At 62.4% G+C, this 23967-nt stretch overlaps 3 protein-coding genes across 4 annotated transcripts; 1 reads left to right on the forward strand and 2 right to left on the reverse strand.

The window, feature by feature from the left end:
* Positions 1 to 121: 121 nt before the first annotated feature.
* On the reverse strand, positions 122 to 8046 carry SCAF1 (SR-related CTD associated factor 1). Its single transcript, XM_036747716.1, has 11 exons — positions 7910 to 8046; positions 6227 to 6367; positions 6073 to 6130; positions 5836 to 5930; positions 5639 to 5739; positions 5427 to 5548; positions 2589 to 5327; positions 2319 to 2401; positions 2004 to 2234; positions 615 to 743; positions 122 to 522 (listed from the first exon to the last, which is right to left on the reverse strand). The coding sequence occupies exons 2-11, from the start codon at positions 6359 to 6361 to the stop codon at positions 331 to 333; spliced, it is 3885 nt and encodes a 1294-aa protein (XP_036603611.1). The 5' UTR covers positions 6362 to 6367; positions 7910 to 8046; the 3' UTR covers positions 122 to 330.
* Positions 8047 to 9217: 1171 nt separating this feature from the next.
* RRAS (RAS related) lies at positions 9218 to 11622 on the forward strand. The gene is given in 7 exon segments (XM_036745256.1): positions 9218 to 9282; positions 9284 to 9473; positions 10048 to 10135; positions 10250 to 10352; positions 10630 to 10738; positions 10830 to 10948; positions 11210 to 11622. Coding segments are annotated over 7 exon segments (765 nt in total). The 3' UTR covers positions 11301 to 11622.
* A 527-nt stretch (positions 11623 to 12149) lies between these two features.
* On the reverse strand, positions 12150 to 23855 carry PRR12 (proline rich 12). Of its 2 annotated transcripts, none has more exons than XM_036746047.1 (14): positions 23759 to 23855; positions 22003 to 22115; positions 21268 to 21429; positions 17822 to 21168; positions 17110 to 17695; positions 16164 to 16549; positions 15104 to 15220; positions 14822 to 14955; positions 14175 to 14674; positions 13811 to 13936; positions 13632 to 13729; positions 13277 to 13447; positions 13084 to 13179; positions 12150 to 12928 (listed from the first exon to the last, which is right to left on the reverse strand). In XM_036746047.1, exons 1-14 carry the CDS (start codon positions 23842 to 23844, stop codon positions 12776 to 12778), a joined length of 6075 nt encoding a protein of 2024 aa, XP_036601942.1. In that variant the 5' UTR covers positions 23845 to 23855; the 3' UTR covers positions 12150 to 12775. The 2 variants fall into 2 exon arrangements, with proteins under 2 accessions (XP_036601942.1, XP_036601941.1); XM_036746046.1 differs by having other exon boundaries at positions 14166 to 14674.
* Between the last annotated feature and the right edge of the window lie 112 nt (positions 23856 to 23967).

The following is a 23967-nucleotide window of genomic DNA, read 5'->3' on the forward strand; positions in this document are numbered from 1 at the left end:
GCCCCAGGGGAAAGGAGGTTCCTCTCCTACCTCCACAGGTCCAGGTTCTGTGGGAACTAGCCTCCAATACCCTCCCCATCTCCGTGTGACCCCCAGAAAAAGAAGGGGCCAGAGGCAAAGCTGGAGGGTGTAACATTTCATGAAATCCTTAACTAGGGCTGGAGAGAGGAGGGCACAAGGAGGGAAGAAGTGGGCCTGGGGCAGGGTGGGGAGAAGTCTGACTGGGCCAGACAGGTCCCCTCCCCCAGCACCCCCCAATCCCACGAAGCTGTGGCCGTGGGAGGGAAGGAAGGAGAGACATAAATATGTCAGGGCCCAGACAGGTGGGGCTCAGAGTGGGGGCACGGGCAGGACCGGGCCACACTTGTCAGGAGGCGCAGGTTCCTTGGACTGCCGAGAAGGACCCGAAGGATCACCAGGCTTGCGGCCGTGCTTGCGAAAGTAGCGGTAGCGCTGGACATAGGCCCGGACCAGGTTGCTCACCTTCACCGGGTTTATCTCCCCACTCTTGCTGTGGCAGATCTGGCAGTGGGAAGGTCATGATCAGTGGCAGCCCGGGCCCAACGAGCCTACCTCTGTGCCCCCTCTTCCCCCACCCCTCTCCCCAGCCCCACCTTGTGCACGGCCTTCCTCAGAATGTCCTTGTACTCCTCCTTGGTTATGTCCTTCTTCTGGTAGTATGGCTTGATGGCCAGCTTCACCTCCTCCACTGCCCGCTCCTGCGTGTGCAGCTTTTTCAGGTACTGAGATAGACAGACCGAGGTGAGGGTCGCTGGGAGAGCAGGGGGTGCTACCCTGTCACACCCAACAACCCCTTGCTTCCTGACCATTCCCTGACAAGCCCAGTGGCCAGAGGTCCTATGCCCTCCTCCTCCTCAGCCTCTGAAGCCTTGGATGCTCTGGGTCGCTGTCGTCTCCTCCCCTCCCCCGGCTTTTCTTCTCTCTGTCTCTGCCCCCTTTACTGATCCTCCTCCAAATCAGGCCCTCTCACCGTAGGGGTCCTGCAAGGCTCTGTCCTGGGCCCATTTCTGTCCTCCCTCTGTCCTACCACACTTGGGGATCTCCTCAGGTCTCATGGATTTAACTACCATCTCTATGCTGACCATTCTCAAATCTACTTTTTTCTGCCTCAAAACATGGAGACCACCAAGCCCAAGACTCCAACCGATTTTCAGACCTCTCAAACAGGATGTCTTAGACTCAGTATATCCAAAGCTGAACTCACTCTTTTTCCCCCTAAACCACCCCACCCCTCCACTACCTTCCCATGACTGTGGAGGGCACCCACCTAGGAATAATCCGGGGCTCCTCACTCTCTCTCACCCCCAGGTCCAACATGGTGCCAGGGCCTATCAATTTCCCCTTGCAACATCTCTCACCCATACCTCTTTGTCTCTCTGACCCTGCCACTCCCCTTGTGCACACCATCATCCCCTCGATTACGGCAACAGCTGCTGGGGGACCTTTCTCTGGTCTCCCCCTCTCCAGTCAGCCACTAAAGTATAGGTCTGACCATGTCATCCCCTACTCGATAAACTCCAGTGACTCCCTGTGGCCTCCAGGATCAAATATGGAATTCTCTGCATGGCCTTCAGAGCCCAGTCCCTCCTCCCTCTCCAGTCTCGTTACGCCTCACTCCCCAACACTTACTCTTCAATCAAGTGCCCCCAGCCTCCTGGCTGTTCCACCTCCCAGCTCTGGACATCCTCTCTGGCTGTCCTGCAGGCCTGGAAAGCCCTCCCTCCTCTGCTCCAACTGCTGGCCTCAAAGGCTTCCTTAAAGTCCCAACTCAAATGCCACCTTCTCTAGGAAGCCTGCAGGCCCCCTCTGAATCCCCAAGCCTTGCTCTCTCCAGCAGGACTAGATTTGCCAGGTCCCTAACTGTGAGCTGCTGCCTTTCCTCAGAACATGCGCCTGAGGCCAGGACACAGGTCAGGGGAGAGAGGAGGCCCTGCCAGCCACCTCGACCTCCCCGGGAGCCATCCCACTTCAGGGGCACTCACTTTGTCTGTGTCCATTCTCCCATCGGAACTGCTGCTGCCTTCCCTGCGGTCAGGGCCCCCAGCCAGGCCTCCAGGTGAAGGGGGAGAGGAGCTGCAACCACCCAGAGGCAGCCCCATGCTGCCCCCACCATGAAGCAGGTAGCCTGAGGGCCCAGGAGGGAGTCCCAGCACAGTCCCACCTGGGGCCTGAGCTCCCCCCAGGGCTGAGGGTGGCTTTGTATGGCCAAGGATCTGTGGGAAGAGTGAAGATGAAGGCAGATGCTCAGGGCCCCCCAGTCTGTCCCCAGCTGCCCTCAGCCCCTGATAGATCCCCACCTGGTTGGTGGCCTGGATCAACTCCTGGGCTTTGGCCCGGCTGGCCAGATTGGCCTCCTCCATCTTGAAGAGCAAAGCCGTCACTAGGAAAGCAGAGACACCACGGAAGATAATGGGTCAGCCAGGCCTCTCCCCATCGCTGCGTGCCCACACCACCTCCCAGTCCCTTCTACCGTCTCCACACTCTCCTTACAGCATCCGACACCCTTCCCACATGCTCTATGTTCCCCCACCCCATTCCCACTCCCCTCCAGGTCAGCCCTGACTCACAGGCCAACACACCGCTGGTGGCACAATCCACCCCGGCCGGCAAATTCCAAGGCATGGGGGGTGGGGGGGCAGGAGGCTGGGGGGCCCGGACCGGGGGCCCCTCCTCCGGCGCAGCCTCAGCTGTGCCAACACCACTTGCCCCTGCTGTTCCTGCTGCTCCTCCTCCCCCAGAGGCCGTGGTGGTACCAGGCTGCTCCTCTTCCTCTTCCTCCTCCTCCTCTTCCTCGTCCCCATCTTCCTGGTCTCCTCGGCCTCGACCCCGGCCTCCAGCCCTGGCTGGTTCCTCAGGCAAGAAGGACACATCGGGTGTCTTGCAGCTGCTGTCCACAGTCTGTGAGTCAGGCGTGAGGGCTGGGGGTGGTGGAGCCGCCTTTGGGGTAGGGGGGCTGGGGGGCTTGCCTGGGGCCCGTTCCTCCCCTGACCAAGACGTCTCCTCAGCTCCCTTGGGTCCAGCCTGGCTACAGCTGTCAGCCTTGGACTTCTTCAGGGTTGTCCCAGCGCTGCTTCCACCAGCCTTCTTCTTCTTAGTTTTGGTGCCTTTCGTCTTTACCTTTGACCCTTTCACCTTTTTGAGGCCAGCCTTAGCCTTGATTTTGGCCTTCTTAAGCTTGGGACCTCCTGGGGCCACCCCTTTGCCAGGCTCACCAGATGCCTTCTCGTCAGCCTTCAAGAAGGGAGACCGACTCTCGCGGTCACGGCTGAACTTGACCCCAATGGAGCTGGGGGCTGTCGCCGTGGCAACCTCCTTGGCAGAGGTCGTGCTGCTGACCCCCTCTCGGATCAGGACCGCCACCTTGGACTGAAGCTTGACCTTGCGCCCACTGCCCCCACTGGCAGGCTTGGGGGCCGCTTCTTTGCCTGAGGACGGGCGGGCCTTCTTGGACCCTTTGTCCCGCTCACGCTCCGCACCCTCTGAGGAGGCTGCCTTCTTCCTCCCCTTCTCACGAGGGGTCAAGGCTGCTGACCGCTTGCGCTCCTTCTCACTAGACCCCTTCCCACCCCCACCCCCCCTTTCCTCACAGCTCAGCCCTTCTGAGTCATAAAGAACCTCCCGCTTGGGCAGGGGCGAGGCCGGGGCAGGGCCGCTCCCAGCCACAGAGGCTGAGCGGGATGTGGGCTTCTCGGCCCTCCCCACTGTGATGGTCCGCTTGATGGAAAAGAGATCATGGTCCGTGAGGTCCTGAATGGACGGGGGTACAGCCCCCCGTCGCCGGCTCTCTCTCTCCGTCCCAGCCACTGACACCTTTTCAGGGTCCCCCCCACCCCGCTTCTCGCCCCTTGACCGAGACCGCTTCTTCTTCTTCTTGCTACTGCCTTCACTGCGATGCTTGGTCCGGTGCCGCTCCCGCCTGGAGGATGAGGAAGCTGGAGGGGGCGACGCCGATGACCTTCGCCGCCGTCTCCTCCGCTTCTCTCGGGAACGGGACCGACGTCCCCCTCTCCTCCTCTCAGAGCTTGGCGACCAGGAGGACCGTGGTCGTGGGGAGCGGGAGCGCGACCGGCGGCGTGAAGACCGAGAACTGGGTTTGTGGTCCCGTGACCGGTGCTTCTTGGGGTCCCAGGCCATAGTGGCTGGCGGGCTGGGTGGGGCTGGTGGGGCCGGTGTCTCCTTGGCCTCTCGCTTGTGATCGCGCTTAGACTTCTTCCTGGGCGGCTGTGGCGGGGCGGCGGGGGCTGCAGCTGGGGAAGGAGACCGCTGTCGATAGCGCTCCCTCCGCTGGGTCAGAATCTTGCGCCGGAGATCCAGGCCAGTCCAGCGGGGGTCAGAGGACGTTGCAGGAGGCGCGGTGGGAACAGGGTCACCCAGGTCCACTTGCAGGGCCCCCTCCCCATCAGACTCCGCGTGCAGAGACAGGAAGTCGTCGCCCTCAGGGCCCCGAGCTGGCGGAGGGGGCAGTGGCACAGCTGGGGCAGTGGCAGCAGCACCAGCTGAAGGGGGGGCTGGCCGGGGTGCTCGGCCCCCAGCTCCACGGAAGAGGGCCACAGGGGCAAAGCGCAGCTCCTCCTCTGGCTGCACGATCTCCCCTTCCTCAATCTCAGAGTCCAGAGGAGGGGCAGCTGGAGGGAAGGGGGCCCCAGTGGTAACCACCTCCAGGGACAGCTTGCCCTCCCCTCCTGAAGCCTCTGCCTCAGCTCCCACCACAAAGACCCGGCGGCGGGGGGGGCCACCCTCCACCCGGGTTGAGTCAGCCTGGGGTGGGGAGCCAGAGCCTGCTGGGGGTGGAGGTTCTGGCCCAGGGCTCTCCCCACTGGGGAAATCCTGGCTCAGACTGTTATCGTCATAGATGCCTGCCAGAGTCTCAGATATTCGACTGATACTGTGTGAAAGGCCTTCCTCATCCTCTTCCTCTTCTTCCTCCTCTTCCTCTTCTTCTTCCTCCTCCTCCTCCTCTTCCTCTTCTTCTTCTTCTTCCCCAGGAGAGGGCGTACCCCCTGAGGAGCTAGGATTGGAACCCGTAGGCTCAAAGGGGTCATATTTCTGCTCAGGTGCAGGTGGTGGCGAATAAGCCTCATCCGTGGGGTGGAAGGGATCATAGATGTCATAGCGAGGAGCTGTGGGAGGGGGTGGGGGGGGTGGGGGGGAGGATGATGAGGACCGCGGGGAGGATGAAGGAGAGGAGGAGGTAGAGGAGGGGGCCGGTGGGGGGGCTGGCCCCCCGTCTCCTGTGCCCATGGTCAGCAGCGGGAGCCGGGAGGAGGCACTGGTGGGGCCCAGGAAGCCAGGCTGCAGCAGAGACCCTGTGGAAGGGGGAGGGAAGGGGACACCATGAGGATGCCAGCACTTGGCCTCTCCAAAGCAGCCCTCCCCTCCCGCCCCCAGCTCCCTACCCTGGTCACCTGACTTGCTGACACGCCAGGCCCGGCTGCTGTGGAGTGGGTGGGAGATGGGTAGAGAGAGGGGAGCTCCATCTCCCAGATGGACCTCTGCCACCAGCTCCAGCATCTCAGTGGGCTCCTCCCTGCAAGGGGAGACAGCCAGGGATCAAAGGACAAGCTCACCCCACCCTGCCCCACCCAGCTGCCACTTTCCCTCCAGTTATACCACTCACTCTACAGCCGGGAAGTCCAGCCGGCCTGCGATCCAGGAGTCGGGGGGCTCAAGTACTCCCATGAGCCCAGCCAGAAAGCTCCGGGCAGCAAGATCCACCACCTGTAACCAGCAGAGTCTGACTCTTCAAGGAGCAGCCTTAGGACCTCAAGCTACCCAGAGCCCCCCAGGGAGCCACCACCCAGCCCCCAAACTCACAGCAGCTGCATCAGTCCCGCCTGCTCCCCTGAGGCAAAGCTCAGCTCTGGGGCTCCGGCAGCGTTTCCTTCGGGGACCCCGAGCTCGAGGAACATCTGGGAGGGAGGTGCAGAGAGGGAGAGAGAGAAACAGAGAATCACAAAGAGAGAAGAGAGAGAGAGAGTTGTCAGGGGCAGGGGATCAAGGTTACCAGAGTGACAGCAAGGAACCCAAGCCACAACCCCTAATACTCCCTACCTTTCTCGTTGGTCAGCTCTCCCTGCAGTGAACCCCCAACCGCCTGCTGGAGAGCCCGCTGAGAAACGGGAAAGAAGAAAGGCACTCAGAATTCTGGGCCCACAGACACTCTCTTCCCAGGAACTAAGGGGACATCCACACTTAACCCACTCACCAGGATGATGGCTGAGGGCAAGGGTGCTGGGCTGGGGGCCAGGGCAGGGTCTCTGTCAGGCAGGCCAGGGACCTCTCTCCTCTCATCTCGAGGCTCCTCTGCTGAGGTGCCTCTCAGCTCCTCCTCATCCTCCATGGTCACCTGGGTAAGGGAGGGGCTAGTGTGCAGGCAGATCTCCCCTTTCCTTTGCTCCCTGCCTGCCCCAGCCAGTCTCTGGGGCCCACTCTCAGCTCATCCAATGACCAGTAAACAGCCAGGGCTCACTCTGGGCACCACAGGAGGTCCCGGCCCTACAGAGACACCCTTCAGCCCCAAGGTCCCCTTCATTTCTAATTCCCGTCATCCCGTCCCCCCCTCCTGACATTCAGGCCCCAGAGGAATTCCTAACCTCCACTGACCAAAAGAGCCACATCCCAACTCCTCCATCCCAACCTACAAATGTCTCTCCAAATCCCAAAGGTCCCCTGCTCCCCAGAGATCCTCACCCTCTTCACATAGCCACAGGTGACCCCTCTTGCCACATATAGCTTTTTCTGGCCTACTAGGACCCCCAATCTCCACTGATGCCCAGACTCAAGTAGAAGTCACCCTTTTTCTTAGCCCTGATGCTGACATAGTGGTCCCCCCCAGATTCTCATAAGGATCTCCAGACTCCACTGATAGCCCCCCACTTCTCCCACACTCCCTGTGTTCCTCTCACGACTGGCCATCCCGTCCCCCATTTATTAGTTCTACTCTCCAGAAGCTCAGTCCTCCCCCAGAAAGGCCCCCCAGGCCCAGGGGGTTGCAGAGACCCCATCAAGAAGCAGAGGACAAGACCCAGCCTGGAGTGGCGGGAAGGAGCCAATGGCCCAAATCTGAGGGGTGCCTTTTGACAAATTCCTGCCCTTCTTTGAGCCATATTTTGCTTCTCTACACGTTCTTGGGGAGTTTTGTTTTCTTGGGGGGGGGCGGTTAATTTCTTTAAAATCCTCCCGGTGATTCAGCCCTTGTCTCCCTCACAGCCCGTGTCAAGTCCTTTCCTCTGCCCTCGCCCTCACTGGCAAAATCTGGGGGACATGGCCCCCTATGATAGAGCCCTCCATCCTGGCCCCTCACCCTGGAGCCCAACGGCTCCACCTCCCCCCCGCCCCCCGGGCAGCCCCCCACAGACCCTGCTCTGACAGCTGGGCGCCCCTGTTCGTGCCGGTGACTCCCAGGCCTGGGCACGCAGTCCCGCCCCTGACCCTTGGGAAGGAGGCCCTCCGACCCAGAGACGCTGCCCAAGCCCTTCTAGGGGACGGGTGGGTGTCCAGGAGTCTCGGATGCAGCAGCGAGGACCCTCCCCCGGCGGCCCAAGACCGGACAGCCCCCCCCCGGAGGGGTCCAGCTGCACGTCCGCGCCGACCCGGTCAGAGGGGCTCCCAGGGGCCTGCGATGGCCCGGCCCTGCGCGACCCCTGGAGACAGGCGACCCTGGCCGCTCCCCAGGCCGCGAGCCCCTCCCCCCGGCCTCCGGCGGCCGCGTAGACGGGCAGGGCCGGCGTAGACGGCGGCGCTGCTCCGCTCGGGGGCCTGGGCTGGGCGGCCATCTTACCCCGGCGGCGGTGGCGGCGGCGGTGGCTGCCTGGGCCTCGGCGCTTCCCTCCCTGCCCCGTCCTGCCCTCCCTCCGCCCGTCCTTCCCCCGGTCCGTCCGCCCCTCACCCGCTCGCCGCTGCTCCTCCTCCTCCTCCTCTTCTGCCTCCTCCTCCGCCTCCGCCTCCTCCTGGCTCGGCGGCCTCCTCTCTCTCCTCTCGTCTCGATCTCCTTTCGCTCGCTCCTCCGGCTGCGGCTCAGGGGCCCGGCGCGGGCGGGGCAAGGCGGGGTGGGGCGGGGCCGGGCGCGCGCCGCCGCGGGGCACGCCGGGAGATGCAGTCCCACGGAAGCGTCGCCCGCCCACGGCAGCCAGGCCGGGGAACTGCGCTTCCCGGAGAGCAGCGCGACGTTGCGCGGGTGCCGCCGGGAGACGTAGTTCCTTGACGTGCGGAAGCGGAGGAAGGCCGAGCCGAGCTAGGGAGGGAGGAAGGGAGAAAGGTAGGTGGGGCTGGAGGTGCCGAGCGCGCAACCCCCACCTACTTCCCAACCCGACCCCATAGTGCCCTGCGTGCGGCCGGAAGGAAAAGCCTTGTGGCAAAGGCCTTCGGGAGTTGTAGTCAGGCGAGACTGAGGGACAGCTACACCGAAGTGCATAACCTCACCCAAAGTCGGCTCTAACCCTCTCCCCAGGGACCCCGGCGCCTCATCCTAAAGGATCTGGCCCTGATGGGAGATGGGTGGGAGGGATAAAGGGAACAAATATTTACTAAGTGCTTTACAAATAAAACATCATTTGTCCGACCGAGCGGGCGACTCAGGGGCTCACCGCTCGCCCTCCCTCTTCGGACCTCCGTTTCCTCCTGTAAGATCCAGTGAGATAAGGGGATAGGGAAGGATTGAAATATTTGGACGGGGAGGGGTTCGGCCCAGCCCCACACCTCGGGGACCCCGGGGCCCCTTCCTCCAGTCCCTGGCCTCCGGGCTCATGAGTTTGGAATGCGATGACTTCACGACCCAGCCGAGAGCAAGAGCCCGCCCCCTCATTCGCATAAACCCGCCTCCCGGGACGCCATCGGGGCGAAGCCCGGTTATATTAGCATAGCCCCGCCCCCGAGCCCGGACAGTTCCCAGTGACTCCTCAGCTTGCCCCTGAGGGGCAGCGAAAGGAGCTGTCGTTTGCATGGCCCCGCCTCTACAGGCAGGACACCGCCCCGACCCTGACTAACGCAGGACTTTCGTTAGCGCAGCCCCGCCCAGGCCAGGAAATTCCACGAGCTCATTAACATAGTCCTGAGCATTCCGTCTCCCATTGGCGGACCGCAATATCTTCGCTCCGCCCCCACAAGCCCTGGACGTTCCACCTGGAACCTTAGAAGCTTAGCCCCGAGCACCCTCCGGGGTTCATTAGTATGGCCCCGCCCCCGTATCCTCATTAGCATGGCTCCACCCCGGCCGGGCCCGGCCGGGCACCTCCCTGGGCCCCGAGGCGGCGGCGGCGGCGGCTGCAGCGGCCGGCGACATGAGCGGGGTGGCAGCGGCGGCGGCGGCTGGTGTGGGAGCCGGGCAGGGACGCGGGCGGGGCCGTCCAGGGGCGGCCCTCTCCGCCCCGGCCCCAGCCGGAGAGACGCACAAGCTGGTGGTCGTGGGAGGCGGCGGCGTGGGCAAAAGCGCGCTCACTATCCAGTTCATCCAGGTAGTAGAGAGCCCCCTCCCCCCCGCACCCCGGGACCTCGGCCCCTGCTCCGGGTCCCCCGGGAGCCCCGCCCCCCGGAGCCCCTCCCCTAGGGCTGTTCTTGCCTCCTCCACACGTGCCTCACAAACCACTCTCTCGCTGCCCTTGGTCCCTGCCGTCCCCCCAGCTCTGGCCCTGCCACCACATCCCCACCCCAGCCCTGAGTCCGGTCTCCTGCCTTGGCCTTGGCCCTGGCCCGGGGGGAGGGGAGGCGGCCCGGGCAGGAAGGGCGGGAGCGGGAGCTGTAGTTGGAAGCGGGAGGGCTCCCCCCTTCCGGGCAGGGCCCATAGCGGGATCTGGCCGCATCCCAGGCTGGGTAGGGAGGGAATGGACCAGGCAGAGCTTCTGGGAGGGGAGAGTCGGGCGGGGCGGACCCGGGAGAGGGCGGGCGGGGTGCCAGGAGGTAAGGGGACTGAGGGACTAGACTAGGCAGAGCCTCGAGTTGAACGGGGCAGACATGAACCTCGGCGGGCACGGGGGTCTACACTGGCCGATGGGGCCGGCCCAGGTCTGAATTCCCATCCCTTGCCGGCAGTCCTACTTCGTGTCTGACTATGACCCGACCATCGAAGACTCCTACACCAAACTATGCAGCGTGGACGGGATCCCGGCCCGGCTGGACAGTGAGGGGGAAGGGACTTATTGGGAAGGGAGGAGGGAGGAAGAGGTGTGGCCGGCGGGGCGGGGGCTGGAATGAAGGTGTAGGGCCCCCCCAATCCCTTTTTGCCCCTCCCTAGTCCTGGACACCGCCGGGCAAGAGGAGTTTGGGGCCATGAGGGAGCAATACATGAGAGCCGGACACGGCTTCCTGCTGGTATACGCTATCAATGACCGGCAGAGGTGAGCTACCTAGCTGCCCCACCCCCTAAAGGGTGCATGAGACATCCGGGCTAGCCTTGGTGCTTGCAGAAGGGACCAACTCTGAAACCTGGAGGGGAGGAGTGAGGCTAGCCTTGGCGCCTAAGGGGAGAGCTGCGTGTGGGCTAGTCTTAGCGCCTGCAGAAGGAAGATTGAGAGTTGGTCTTGGTGGCTGGCAGGACCTCTGAAACAGCAGGGGATGGGCAGTGGGCACCCAGTTTAACTCTGCTTCCTGGTTCCCGTCTGCCCTCCCTGCCAGTTTTAACGAAGTAGGCAAGCTGCATACTCAGATCCTCCGAGTCAAGGACAGAGATGATTTCCCCATCGTGCTGGTGGGTAACAAGGCCGATCTGGAGACCCAGAGACAGGTCAGAGCCTATGGGGAGCAGAGCAGGGAGGGGCAAGCCCCAGAGGGCAGCTGCTCAAGCTGCTCAGCCCCTCTCCTCCCCACTGCCCCAGGTGCCTCGCTCGGAGGCCTCAGCCTTCTGCACCTCCCGCCACATAGCCTATTTTGAAGCATCAGCCAAACTTCGACTCAACGTGGATGAAGCCTTTGAACAGCTGGTTCGAGCTGTCCGGTGAGAACTGGCCTCAGAAGGAGGCTCCAGGAATTGCCCTCCCCTCCACCCCCAGCCTAGTGAACAAATAGCAAGGGTTCCCATGCCTGCCTCTTCAAGCCTCAGTGCCCCTTCTTGGTAAGCTGGATGGTCCCTACTCACCAGACAGCCTCATATCCCACCCAAGCCCATCCCCAGCTAGCACCCCATTACAGCTGTGTGTACCTGCCCACTCTCGGGCCCATACCTTGATTCCCCTAAATGAAGTACTTTCCTCCACAGGAAGTACCAGGAGCAAGAGCTGCCCCCCAGTCCCCCAACCCCTCCTAGGAAGAAGGCTGGGAGCAGTGGTTGCCCCTGCCTCCTCCTTTAACTCTTCTGTCTTGCGGACCAGAGTGGCACCTCAAGAGATGGCCCTGTACTGGCCTTGCTATCTGGGGCCCTTCCCCACATGGGGCCCATTACCTCTCCTACCCAATGGCATGGATTGACTGCCAGGAGGGAGGAGTGCAAGGGAACCTCTGAAGCACCCCTCTCCTGCTCATCCATGTCCAGTTACACTACACCAACCAGGCCCCTGGGATGGGGTCACCCAGTGCCTTCCTCACAGCACATACCTTCCTTTCTCCCTCAAAATCACAACTGTATATACTCTGCCACCCCACCTCTCAATAAACATCACTGCCAATACCAGACTGAGTGCCAACCAGTTCCTGGCGAAGGGACCCATGAACAACCTCAGAACAGGCCCAAGAATCCCTAGGGTGGATGACCGGCTGGACAATGCTTTCTGGTTCCAGTTGTACTGGGAATACCTACCCCCCCACCCACCCAGGGCTATAAGTATAGCTCCCGAGCCTGGCCCCTACTCTGGGGAAGAGCTGGTCACTTCCAGACCACAACTCCTGCCCACCTCGAAATACTCCTATTGCCTCCTCTGCACCTCATTCCTTCCTGGGCGGGGGGAGGAAGGACCTGTGGCCTCCTCAGGCTTGGCAGGGGCTCAGAGGCTAACCCCAACAAGCGGTCACCCATATTCCTTTGGAAGTCTCCAGTGACAGGGAGCTCATTACCTATGTCAGCAGCATTGGGATAACTCCCATTTTTATAGGATCATGGGAAATGCACCCCTACCCACCATGGGTTTCTAAAAACTACATTGTCCCCACCCCCCACCCATCCCCACCGCAGCGCAGGACAGAGGCACACGAGGGCCAGCCCATGCAAATAAAGTGGTTGCTGTTCGGGAGCCTGGCTGGTTCTGTGTACACAGTGTATACAAGGTGGATTGTTTAGAAGCCCGAGAGAAAGACAGAGTGAGAAAAGACAGGGTAGAGGAAGGGGTGGGGGAGGGGGTGGGGGGGTGGACAGACTGATAAAAAATAGAACCACATTCAGACAACACTCAGAAACTGGAGCGAGGTGGGCCAGGGACCACACACAAAGCGCTGGACGTAGAAAAGGAGGGGGGCCGGAGCGAAGACCCCTTCTCTTCCCCCTCCCCTAAGGCCCTCCCCAAAGGTATGTACAATAAATAAGATTAAAAATAATTAACAAGCTGAGATTCCCTGCCCCACCCACCACAGCCTCCCCCTGCGTGGGGATGGCCCTTGAAGAAAAGGTCTTGGAAGCAGGAACGCTCCCTGGACCCCCCCACCCATACATAGACTTTTCCTATACATTATGTACATGGGGGGGAGGGCAGAGGAGGGGAGGGCAAAGGAGGGAGGGGACTAAATAGACATTTATACATATATATATAAATAATTTCTCTGTACAGTGAAAGGGAGTAGGGGGCAGGGAGGGGCTACAACCCAGCAGGGCAAGTCAGTGACCCGGCCCTCAGGGTCACACGCATCGGCCTTGGGCCTGAGCCTGGGCCTGGGCCAAGAGGTCACTGAATGAATCAAACAGCTGTTCCAGCCAGGGCTGATTTCTCATACACTGCTGTACCACCTCTTCCTGCCCCAGGTCATCAGCACCTCCCTCGATGGCCAGTGTCTGGAGATGGGGAGAGAAAAGAAGCTGAGCTGAAGGCCCCTGGGCAGTGGACCCATGGGGCTGCCAGGAGGAGGGAGATGTGGAGACAGCCCTGGGGGAGCTGGGGGCAGGGAGACGGTGAAGTGGGCCAGGAGGAGGAAGGGCCAGAACGGTACCTGGTCCCGGCAGCGGAGGAACGTGTGGTATTTGTAGTGGTGGAGAGCATGATAGAGTGTATAGAAGCTTGACTTGTCCAGCTCCACCTTGAATTCCTAGGCCAGGGAAGAGGGCAGAGGAAGCCTGAGCACCAAAGGAGGCCCAGCCTGAGCCACCTTCAGCCCCTCCCACCTAGGGCTCCAGCGGAGGTACCTGCGCTCGGGCCACAGTCCTCTTCAGCTTGCTCAGGGTCTTCCGGTTATATGGGTCCCCTGCAGGCCGAAGCCGCACAGCACCAGAGCCTGTCCCGGGGGCACCCTCTGCTCCCCCAGCCCCACCACTGCCACGCTCTACCTGCAGCTGGGGGAAGGTGTGCAGGGCATCCTGGGAGGAGAAGAGCTCTGTCAGAAGGCACCCTGTGCCACCAGCACCAGACCCGTAGCCCGGGCAGAGAGCACCCTGTGCCACCAGCACCAAGCGCCTGGCCCTGACCCTTGAGCCAGGCAGAGAGTTCTCTGTGCCCCCAGCACCACACCCTGGCCCCTCCTCCTGCCCCCTTTTCAGGCACCTGCAGGGCTGGACTCAGGGAAAGGCGCTTGAGAACCTTTTTCTTGTGCTCATTAAGAATTCCATCAATCTTTCTCATTGGAGGCAAGTACAGCTCATCTGAGGAGAGACAGATATCAGGACCCCTGAGTCCTGGCCCTCAGCCCCTGGGGCTCTGATGGGGAGGCCCCATCCACTCACCATGTGTGTCCTCCAAGGCCTGAATCATGTCAGGGTCCAGGGCTGTGCTCACCAGCATCTCCACATAGCTGCGGTACATCTCTCTCATGGCCCGAGTCTTCAGTAGCCGCCCAGGGGCCGCCCGTTCTATCAGGAAGGGAGGAAGCACAGCTCCTTCTAGCAGGCCGCCCCCTCTTCTCTTCAACTGGCCATGCTAAGCTCTCTAATCTCAATGGACCCCGCTGCCATCCCCCCACGTCCAGCCCATCCCCCACACCAACCACACGCCTCACTCATCTCCAGGCCACCCCCCCCATCCCTAAGCCAGACGTGCCAAGGCAGGCCCCTTGCTCAGGGACCTTGGCCTGGCCCTCACCATCCTCACTGGGGGGCCCGGGGGAGGACTCGGATTCGGAGGAGCTGCCTCTGGTCGCGGCTGAACGTTCACTCGCCTCCTTCAGCCATTTCTTCCTCTTCTTTGGGGGAGGCTCGGCCTTCACCTTGGCTGGCCTGGCCTTTGGAGGGCGTGGAGGCCTGGCCGGGGCTGCCTCTGCTGTAGGAGGGCCAGGGCGGGGCCCCCGATCCCCTCGTGTGGCCCTCTCAGACCGCAGGGCGCGCTCCTTGTCGGGAGCTCGTGCTGAAGGAGGTGGTTTCTCTGGGGCTGGCTCCGGGGACTTCTCTGGGGACTTCTCCGGGACCTTCTCCGGGACCTTCTCAGGCGGGTTCTCAGGGGGCTTCTCAGGGGCCTTCTCAGGGGGCTTCTCAGGAGCTTTCTCAGAGGGCTCTGGCTTTGAAGGGGGAGCTGGGGGCTTGGGAAGGGACACCCCACCCCCTGGGGCTGTTGTCCCAGATGATGCTGGAGCAGCCTTTGGCTGTCCTGGACGCCTGAACACAAAGAGAAACAAGGCAAAAATCAAATTCCTTTTTATCTTTCGACTGGTTCTCTGCCTCCCAGCACCCCAAGACCCTTTGCCCACTTCTCCCAGGGACCCTCTATTCACAACCTTCCTCCATGGCCCTGCCCATGAGTACCTGACAGGGACTGGGGGCCGATGCCAAGGCTTTCGTGCACACACTCTCACATAATCCTTCTTATTCACGTTCTCCAGAAACTTCACGTAGAGTCGCTGGTATCGGTTCTTGGCATCACCAAAATAACCCAAGTACTGGTAGGGGGAGGTCACAAGGAAGAATTAGGGTTCCCTCCACATGATACCCACAGGGCCCCACCCTCCTACGTGCCCCACTCCGGCCTGTTTCTAGGAAGCCAGCCGCCACGTGGCCCAAGCCCAGCATGCTCCCAACCAGGTTTACGTTGCTAGTAGCACAGAACTGCCTCTGTCCATCCTTGATCTCTGGGGTGAACTTCTGGAGAAGAGCCTTCTGAACCCTCCAGATGGGGGGTGGTTCCCGGCCTGTCTGCAGGGCCAGCTGCCAGGAGGAGGGACCAGTGTCAATGTGGCCCCATCTCTGGGGCTTCCTCTGACGCTGCTCTCTTCCCTGATCCTCAGGTCCTTTCCCTGGCTTCAGACAAGATCCCTGGAGTCCAGGTTCTTAAGCCCAGAGCCCTCACTATCTCTGCCATTCCACCTCCCAGCTCCTCAGGATGTCGTGGGATCAATCCTCTAAAGAACTGACAGGTGGAGATGGACCCCTGAAGTGGCCCAAGGTCACTCCAGGGATGGCAGAGGCCTCTGACTCTGCTGCCAGATCCCCTCAAATCCAACTTTTATTTGGAGAACCCTGGGCTACAGCACTGATTAAGGGCCCTCTATGCCCTTAAGTACCTGTACAAGTACCTGGGTCCAGTTTGCCCAAACAGCTTCCTCCTGCCAACTCTAGGGGCAGAGGCCAAAAGAGGCAGCCTAGCCTCTGGAGTCCGAGGTCCTGGGGCCACATTCCACTCTCAGGATACTGTCAGGTAAGCCCCTCCCCCAATGCGGCCCTCAGCCTTCCTCTGGCTAAAAGGAGGGGGCTAGAAGCCCCCACTGTTACCTCACTCAAGCCTCCTCTTGATACCTGTCTCAGGAGCTCAGCCCAGCTTTCCCTGACCCCAAAAGTGAGGCCTCATTCCTCCATCTGCTCAGCCAAGCCACCAGAGGCCCCCCCGCTGGGTCACTGCAGCCTGGCTGTCCCTACCTTCTGGTGGGCCCAGTCATCCTAGGGGCCCATTCTCAGGATTCCTTGCTGAAAAGCCCATGAAGCATGGCCAAGAGCTTGAGCTCAACCTTCTGCCCCAGACACAAAAAACTGGAAGCTGCCCAGAGATCAGCTAAGCTGATGCCTCACTTCCATTTTACAGGAAGAAACAGGCTTCGGAGGAAGGGGGCTGGGCAAGGTCACTGTAGTAGCCAGGGAAGCCTCCCTCACTCACCTTGAGAGCTGGAATGTCCTCTGCCCGGATGACAAACTCGTCCCTCTCTCGGAAGATGCCCTCGCCTCCACTCTCCCCCGCTTCATCATCAGTCTCTCCACAAACAGCCGCTGTCTCCTGCTTCTTGGCTAAGTGCAAGGGCCTGGCATCAGGGGGCTCTGGCTCCTCGGGGGACGGGGCGGGGGCCGAGACCAGGGTTGGCACCTCTGGCGGAGAGAGCAGTGCCATTGGCACAGCTGGGATGGCAGGAGGCGGAGGCGGCGGAGGTGGAGGGAGTGGGGAGGAGGAGGTGGGCTCTGGCGGCACCAAGGGTGGGGGCGAAGGAGGTGAGGGAGGAGACGATGGAGCAGGTGATGGGGGCGGCTTCTCTTCCAGGATGGGGGCCTCTGAGGGAGCAAGGACAGAGGGCGACACCTTTCAGAACCTGGAGCTCCAGCCCCTCAGCCCTCCCCAAACAAGCCTGCACGCGCTGTCAAACTCTAGGCTCTGCCTTTCCCTGGGATCCCCTCCTTTTTCCTCCCCGCAGATGGAAGGAAGGAAGGAAGGAGACATTTATTAAATGAATGCTCTGTGCTAGGCGCTGTGCTGAGCACTTTACAGATATGATCTCTGTTCCTCACAACAACCCTGGGAGGTAGGTGCTGGAAACTGAGGCGGGAGCCTGAGCTCCTGGCAAGCAGTTAAGTGATGTGTCCAGTCACACAGGGAGGCACATGTCTAAGGACAAATTTGAACTCAGGACTTCCTCAGCCCAGGCCCAGCGCTCTATCCTAGCTGCTCTTGATGGGTCCCTCATGCTCCCTCAGCCCAGGACCCTAGAGGCCCCTTAAGACACCTCCCTCTCCCACAGCTCCGGGCCCTCCTCCCCTGAGGAGCCTCGCCCCTGGCAGGGCCAGCCTCTGGGCCCACTCCGCCCGCCACCATGCTCCCTGACGAGGGTCCTCACCAGGGCTGGAGGCTGCGGCGGGGGTGGCAGCCGGACCAGCTTCTTTGGGGGCAGGCGGATCGTCCAGGGCCGAGATGGCAGAGGAGATGCTCTCCTGCAGGTCCCGGTTCTTGGCCACCGAGTCCTCCTCATCCGAGGAGAAGGAGGGCAGGGTCTCCAGGTTCCGCTTCAGTTCCTCGTCCAGTCGCTTGCAGGGCGAGGGGCAGCCAAGGCCCAGGCCGTCGCTCTCTGCAGCCTCTAGGGCCCCACCAAGCCCAAAGGTGGGGGCAGGGGGTGGGGGTGGAGGTGGGGGGGCCACTGCTGGAGGAGGCCCCAGAGTCCGAGTAGGCCCTGCCTTGGAGGGGCTGGGGGGCGGCCCCGAGCCCGAGGGCAGCTGCTGCCGTTTGCCCGATTTCAGGAAATCCAGGAAAGAGGCCATGAAGCCCGACTTCATCTCCGGCTGCTTTTCTTCCACCTCCTTGATCTTTGCCTGGATCTTCTCCCGGGTCTGGCTAGAGTCCAGGCCACTGTCCATGGGGCCAGAAGATGCTGGCTCGCCCACCACAGGGCCACCACCCTCACCCACTTTGGGCACGGCCAGTTTGATCTGGAAGAGATGGTAGGGCTATTACAAATTTCCATCTCTCTAGTCACCCACAGCTGCCCCCCACAGGGACCCTTCCCTTACCCCCACAGATATAACCCAGGAAGGGAGGCCTCCCCATGCCTTCACCTTGAGTGGCTTCAGGGGCTCCAGCCCCTCTGTGTTGGGCTCATCTGCCTTTCTCCCCCGGCCCCGGCCCCGACCTCGGGGCTTCCTGGCTCCATCTGCCTGGGGGCCAGGGGCATGGGGACCCAGCTGGGGCCCAGGAGGAGGTTCAGCCAAAGGCCGGATGCGGGGCCGTCCCCTGGGCCGAGGTGGGCCATCCCGTTTGGCTTTAGTGGGCTTCCTTCCCCGACGACGGGGCCCAGTAGGGCCAGGGGCTGGCGGGCAGAAGTCAATGTCCCCCAGGGGTGAAAGGGCCGGGCGTGATCGGCAGCTAGACACAAGGTCTGGCAGCAGGTCCGGGAGGCGGCGAGAGTTGAGGCGTATGTCAGCAGGCACGTCGGCCTTGTCCTCATCAGCCTCAAACTCATACTCCTGGGCATACAGCTTCTTGGGAGTCTGGAAGGGAGGGTCCCGCCGCCGCAGCAGGTGGAAGGATGAGGTCTTCAGCAGCTTCTTGGGCTTGGATGAGCAAAAGATGGGTGAGGTAAGGCCGCCCTTAGGTTCTGGGGGTGGAGGTGGGGGTGGCGGGGGTGGTGGCGGTGGCTGGTGCTGGCCAGCCTGGATCAGGCCCAAGGGTTCCGTGTTAACTGTGGATGGCAGCTCAACAGGGGTTTTGCCAGGGTCCAAGCTCAGCCCAGGTGGCTCAGGGCCCCCACTTGTTGGTCCACCAGGGCAGTAGGGACCATAAGGATCATAGGCCGGAGGACCTGGAGGGGCAGCTCCGCTGCCACTGCCCTTGGGGTCAGCCTCATCCTCTGGAGGCCCTGCCTTGGGGTAATCATCATTGGTTCCTCCACCAAACATCTCCTCCATTGTGGGGAAGAAGCTCCGTTCCTCATCCTGCAGCAGCGAATCAGGGAAGCAGATGGACGTCAAGGGCACAAAGCGAGGAGCCTTGGGCCCCTGTGGGCTGGGGCTCCGGTAGGCTCCTGCTGGGTCCTTGGCCTCCCCAGGCTGAGGGCCACCCGCCTCGGCAGGGGGTGCAGGCAGGGGCTCCAGGGCACCCAGCAGGTCCTGCATGGCCCCAGGGGCCTCCAGTCCCTCATCAGCACGCAGCCGGGGGCTGGGAGAAGCTTCGAGGCCAGGGGGCCCCCGCAGGTGGGCCTCCAGTTGGAGAGGTCCAGTGTCTCGAGGGCTGGGCTCTAGGAGATGTACCCCAACTTTGCGAGGTGGAGGAGCAGGGGGGGGAGCTGGGGGGCTGGGCGCATGGCTCAGCACTGAAGGCAGGAGCTGGGGTGGAGGTGGAGGCGGAGGGGGAGGCAAGACAAGAGGAAGCTCAGGGGCACCCTCCAAGAGTAGGTTGTGGTGGGAGGGTGGAGGGGGAGCTGGGGCAGGCGGGGGCGGAGTCTTCTGCAGGTAGGCTCCCAGGTCCTTGGCCCCTGCCCCATAGTGGACCACTGAGGTGGCCAGGGCTTCTGGGGTGCCCCGCTCACTGCTGGCAGACTTCTTCTTGTCCTTCAGCCGCCCCAGCCCCAGCTCCAAAGCGGCCCCATCGTCCAGGCTGGCACTCGTCCGGATCACGCTCTGCAGGTGGTAGCGCTGCTGTTCCTCCTTGGCCAGGTCATAGGCTGCGGTGGCCTTGGGGCCATTCCCACTGCCAGGCCCCTCACTGCCTCTCTGCTCCTCACACTCTCCCACTAGCCCATCAGGACCTGAGCCCCGGGGCGGGCTGGGGGCCTGGAGCAAGTGCTGGATGAGGAAGTCCTCATCTTCAGTGCGCTGCCCTGTCCCCCCACTCCCGGGCCCCCCCAGCAGCTCTCCCCCATCTCCTTTGCCCTTATAGCCCCCAGCACCCCCTGCCCCTGGGTAGCCACCACCCCCACCAGGGGGGCCCAGGAAGGTCGGAGAGGCCAACACTGAACTCAGATACTTTCCAGGGGCCCCAGGGCTGGCCACCCCTGGGGGCCGCCCTCCCCCAGTGGCTGGTGGTGACTGCAATGGTCGAATGATGTGGGAGGGACTAGCTTCCCCACCCCCACCACCGCCTAAGGAGGCTGGTGTGTGGCCCCAGGCCCCACCATGGCCTGACAGGGCTGGAGAGTGGCCCGTGCTATAGCTGAGTGAAGGGCTGGCTGTGGGCAGGCCCTGGGAGTGAGGGGCAGGGCCAGGGTAACCTTCACTCTGCACCCCATAAGGAAGGCTCTGGAGCTGGTCAGGTGAGTAGCTTTGGCAGGTGGTCAGGCTGGGAGGAGGTTGCTGGGGGGGCCCACCAGGCTGAGCCTGGGGAGGCCCTGCTGTATAGCCAGGTCCCTTACTTAGGTCTTGGGCCTGGGTGGCACCAAAACCCTGGCTGTAAGCCTGGGGACCCAGGAGGCCCTGGGGCTGGCCTGGGGAGTAAGCTTGCCCCCCACCACTGCCTGCCCCACTGGGCTTCCCAGTCCCAGTAGCATAGCCCCCACCCCCCAGGCTCTGGCACTTAGGTGTGGCTGTGGAGCGGGATGGGGGGGGCCTCGCCGTTCCTGCCCCTGCCCCATAACCCCCCTTGGCTGCCTTGTACCCAGGGGACTGAATGATGGGGCGGTAGCCACCCCCTGCCGCACCAGCCCCCTGCCCCCCTGTCCCTGGCCCAGCCTCTGGACCTGCTGCCCGGCCCCCAGCCCCTGTGCCCCCTGTGCCAGCCCCCTGCCCTGCCTTAGCTGCCTCCCCAGCTCCAGGAGAAGGCTCCCCACCTAGAGGACTACAGGCCAGGCTGGCCCGGTGGCCCATGGCTGGGGGTGGGTAGCTGCCACCACAGCTCAGATAGTGCTGTAGGGAGTGGGTCGGCGGGGGTGGGGGAGGCGGGGGCGGGGGTTGGGCACTGGCTGGCCTCTGGTAGTGCTTGATGACGCTGTCTTGCCTGGGCAAGGCCCGCTCAGGTGGGGGCCCAGGTGGGGCAGCCCCAGAGAAGTTGTACAGCTGGGGAGAGGACTGCTCTGAAGAGGAGGAGGCCAGGAGGTTAAACTGAGCAGGGAGATGGCGGGGAGGTGGGGGAGGCTCAGGAGGTCCCGTGCGATAGGGAGGAGTCTGAGCGGGCCCCAGGCTGGCAGGCCCCAGGACACCACTCCCTGCCAGCCTCTCGAAGCCCAGCGAGGAGGGCACAGTTGGGGCCTGGGAAGGCTTCAGGTGCAAGACGTCATGTGGAGACAGGAGCCCATTGGCTGGTGGGCTGAAGGGTGGGTCCTGGAGGCTTAGGGACGATGGCACCGGGAAGGGGCGGCCCCCAAATGAGGCTGGGTGCTGGTAGGCAGACAGAGCTGAGGAGGATGGGAATGTCCCCGAGCCGGGCAAGGCTCCCGAGATGAACAGCTCCGTGGGGCCAGGTGTGTGCATGGCTGGGGAGAGGGGCCAAGGGTCAGACAGGAAGCTGGGCACCCCCTGGACCCCATGCTTCCCCATCAAGTCACCACCCCTTCCACCTCAGGCTAAGCTACCTGTCTGCCAGGATGGACTTCGGAACTGGGACAGGAGAGAGGAAGCAGACGGGCCTGGCTGGGGGGCCCGGGACTCCAGGGCAGAGATGAGATTCATGACAGAGGCGTCTGGGCCAGCTGAACCAGCATGGTGGAGGCCCGTGTCAAACAAGCCAGAGAGCCCTGGGGAGGCACAGGCAGGAGGGTGAGAGGGGCCCCTCAAAGCTAAGCCTGGGACCAGAAAGGCCATGAAGTGAGGACAGCCCAACCTGGCCCCTACCACCAAAGGGAAACAGCACCCAGGCAACAGGGGGCGTGGCCAGGGAGAGGGGGCGTGGCCAAGGAGCAGGGGAAGAGGCAGGAAGGAGGCTGGGGATCTGCCCAGGAGGACAAGGAAGAAAGGAACCTGAAGGAGGGAGGGAGCCTTCAGGAGACCCACACTGCCTTTCTAATGAGAAGGGCCAGTGGGAGCCAAAGGGAAAGCAGATAAGGGCAGCAAGGGAGCCATGCACCATCAGATTCTGGAGGTCAGAGAGATCTTGGGAAGCTCTTTGTCCCAGGTCACACTGAGGGGCAAAGCCAGGACTGACTCTCTGGCCCAACACAGCCTGCTAGTTCCCCTTGGAGAGCACAGGCTAGGGGGAAAGGTCAAGGAAGTGAAAGCAATCAAGGCTGGGATATGAGGACAGAAGGGCAGCCAAGGGGCCCAGCATGAGGAGATCCCATTCCACAAGATCTGGGTCCCAAAAGGCCTACCTGCAGGGTGATGATTGGTGGCATACCCCTGAAGTGGGTGAGGGGCTGCATAAGCCTGGCGGTGTAAGATGTCTGTCTCCGGGTGGGAAGTCCTGGAGCCGCCATATACCAAGCTGGGGAAGGGGAAAGAGGCAGGAAGGTTATCCCAGGCATTAGAGACCAGGCCAGCCTGATCACACCCCCTTGGGTGTGGAGCCTCTTCCCTTCTTTCTCTGGGGATGGGAAATTTCCAGGTTGGAAACCAGCAGGACCAGAGCAGAGGGAATGGCCTGGGGTCCTACCATCTGGATACACAAAGGCATGAACCCACCGTCACACAGAGGTGAGAATCAAGGGGGTACTGAGATCCCTTGCCAGCCCAGACCTGAGGCCCCATGAGACTACAGAGAAAGACCGTCCTAGGCTGGCTTCCAATAAGCTCCAAGCACCTCACTGGTCCCAGGGTCACAGAAAGCCCAAGGAACTGAGAGATCCAAGGAGTAGCACACAGGTGGTCCAGACAGGCCCAACTCTGAGTAAACACATACATGCATGCAAGCTGCCCAGGGACAAGTGTGTTGCAAAGAGAAGTTAACATACTCACACAGCACAGCTACCCGTGCAGGGCACAATTTGGCCTCTTACATGGGTGGAAAAAAAACTTGTAACCCTCACCAAGCACACCCATTCTTGAATGCTCAGACCTGAAGTGGCAAACCCTATTCAAACAGAGTGATCACAGTCACACCCTTAGGGACACCCTCAGCAGATCAAGGAAGCAGGGCCAGCTCAAGCCCCCAGGTAAGGGTCGACTAAGCCGGGAGACAGACACAAAGCCCTCCAAACCCAGGGAAACAAGGAGATAGCAACATGTGGCCCCCAGGGGCTAACATGAGCCACCCTCCCCAATCGGGACAAATCCCAGACAGATCACAAATTCCCAAACACTGGGAGAGCAGCTGGGAAAAGACATTGAAGGTGCCGCCTAGGCCAGACAGACAGGAAGACAGAGAAGGCAAGAAAATAAGGAGGAGGTATACTAAGGAGTAAACACAGAGCAAGGCTCCTCACACATGTAAATACCAGCTAGGATACCATGAGTAAACATGGCCCCAGGTACCGGGGCCTGGAAATCCTAACGTTCAACCTGCCACCGTGTGAATGTGTGGGTGTATTTGGGGGGGTTGCTGGTCCCCCCACTGTCCAGGCCCCTCAGCTGGGGATATGGAAGAGTTATTTAGGGGAAGAAGGGGGGGGTGTGTCCATAGACCTGCCTGCCCACTCTGTGCTCATCCCTTCCTGGTCCTCAAGGGGGGGGCGGGGTTGCCCTGTCCCACCCGCTGGGGATGGGGGGGGGGTGCCTCGCGCAGCAGGCTGAACAATAGGACTGGGGCGGGGTGGGGGGCAGGAGGGGGCCCAGACAGACTTTGGGGTCGGCACTCCCTCCCTCTCTTTCACTGGAAGAGGGGGGAGGCCTCTGCCCCCTTTCTTTTGCATTTTCTTGCATTCCAGCGCTCCCCAAGTGGGGGCGCGGGGGGGGGGGGGGGGACCGGGGGGCAGGTGGAGTTGCACAGGCAGCAGCCAGGCCTCGGACTGGGGGCGGCGTGTTGGGGAAGCCGCCACAGGCCTCCAGGAGCCCCCCACCAGCACCCCGGCGCCGCGGTCTGGCCCTGACTCCTCCCCTCCCCTGCCCAGCTCAGCCCGCCCCGTCCAGGCCGCGCCGGCCCGCCCCGTCCAGGCCCCGCCGTGCCCTGCCCCGGGCCCCGGGCCTCCTTACCTAGCTTTCGCTGATCTTTCGTAGCTCCATCCCGCCCCGGCGCCGAGCGGGTCCCCGAAGCCGGCGCTCGGGTAGTTCCTGTCCATGAAGGGGCCGCGGTGGGGGCGGGCGGGCGGGCTGGGGTAGGGAGTGGGGAGAGGGGAGGGGGAAGGGGGACGGGGAGGGGGCACAACGCGCTCGCAGCCGCTGCCGGGGGCCCGGGCCCAGGG

The sequence above is a fragment of the Trichosurus vulpecula genome, chromosome 2, assembly GCF_011100635.1.
Source record: "Trichosurus vulpecula isolate mTriVul1 chromosome 2, mTriVul1.pri, whole genome shotgun sequence".
In the NCBI taxonomy this organism is placed as follows: Eukaryota; Metazoa; Chordata; class Mammalia; order Diprotodontia; family Phalangeridae; genus Trichosurus; species Trichosurus vulpecula.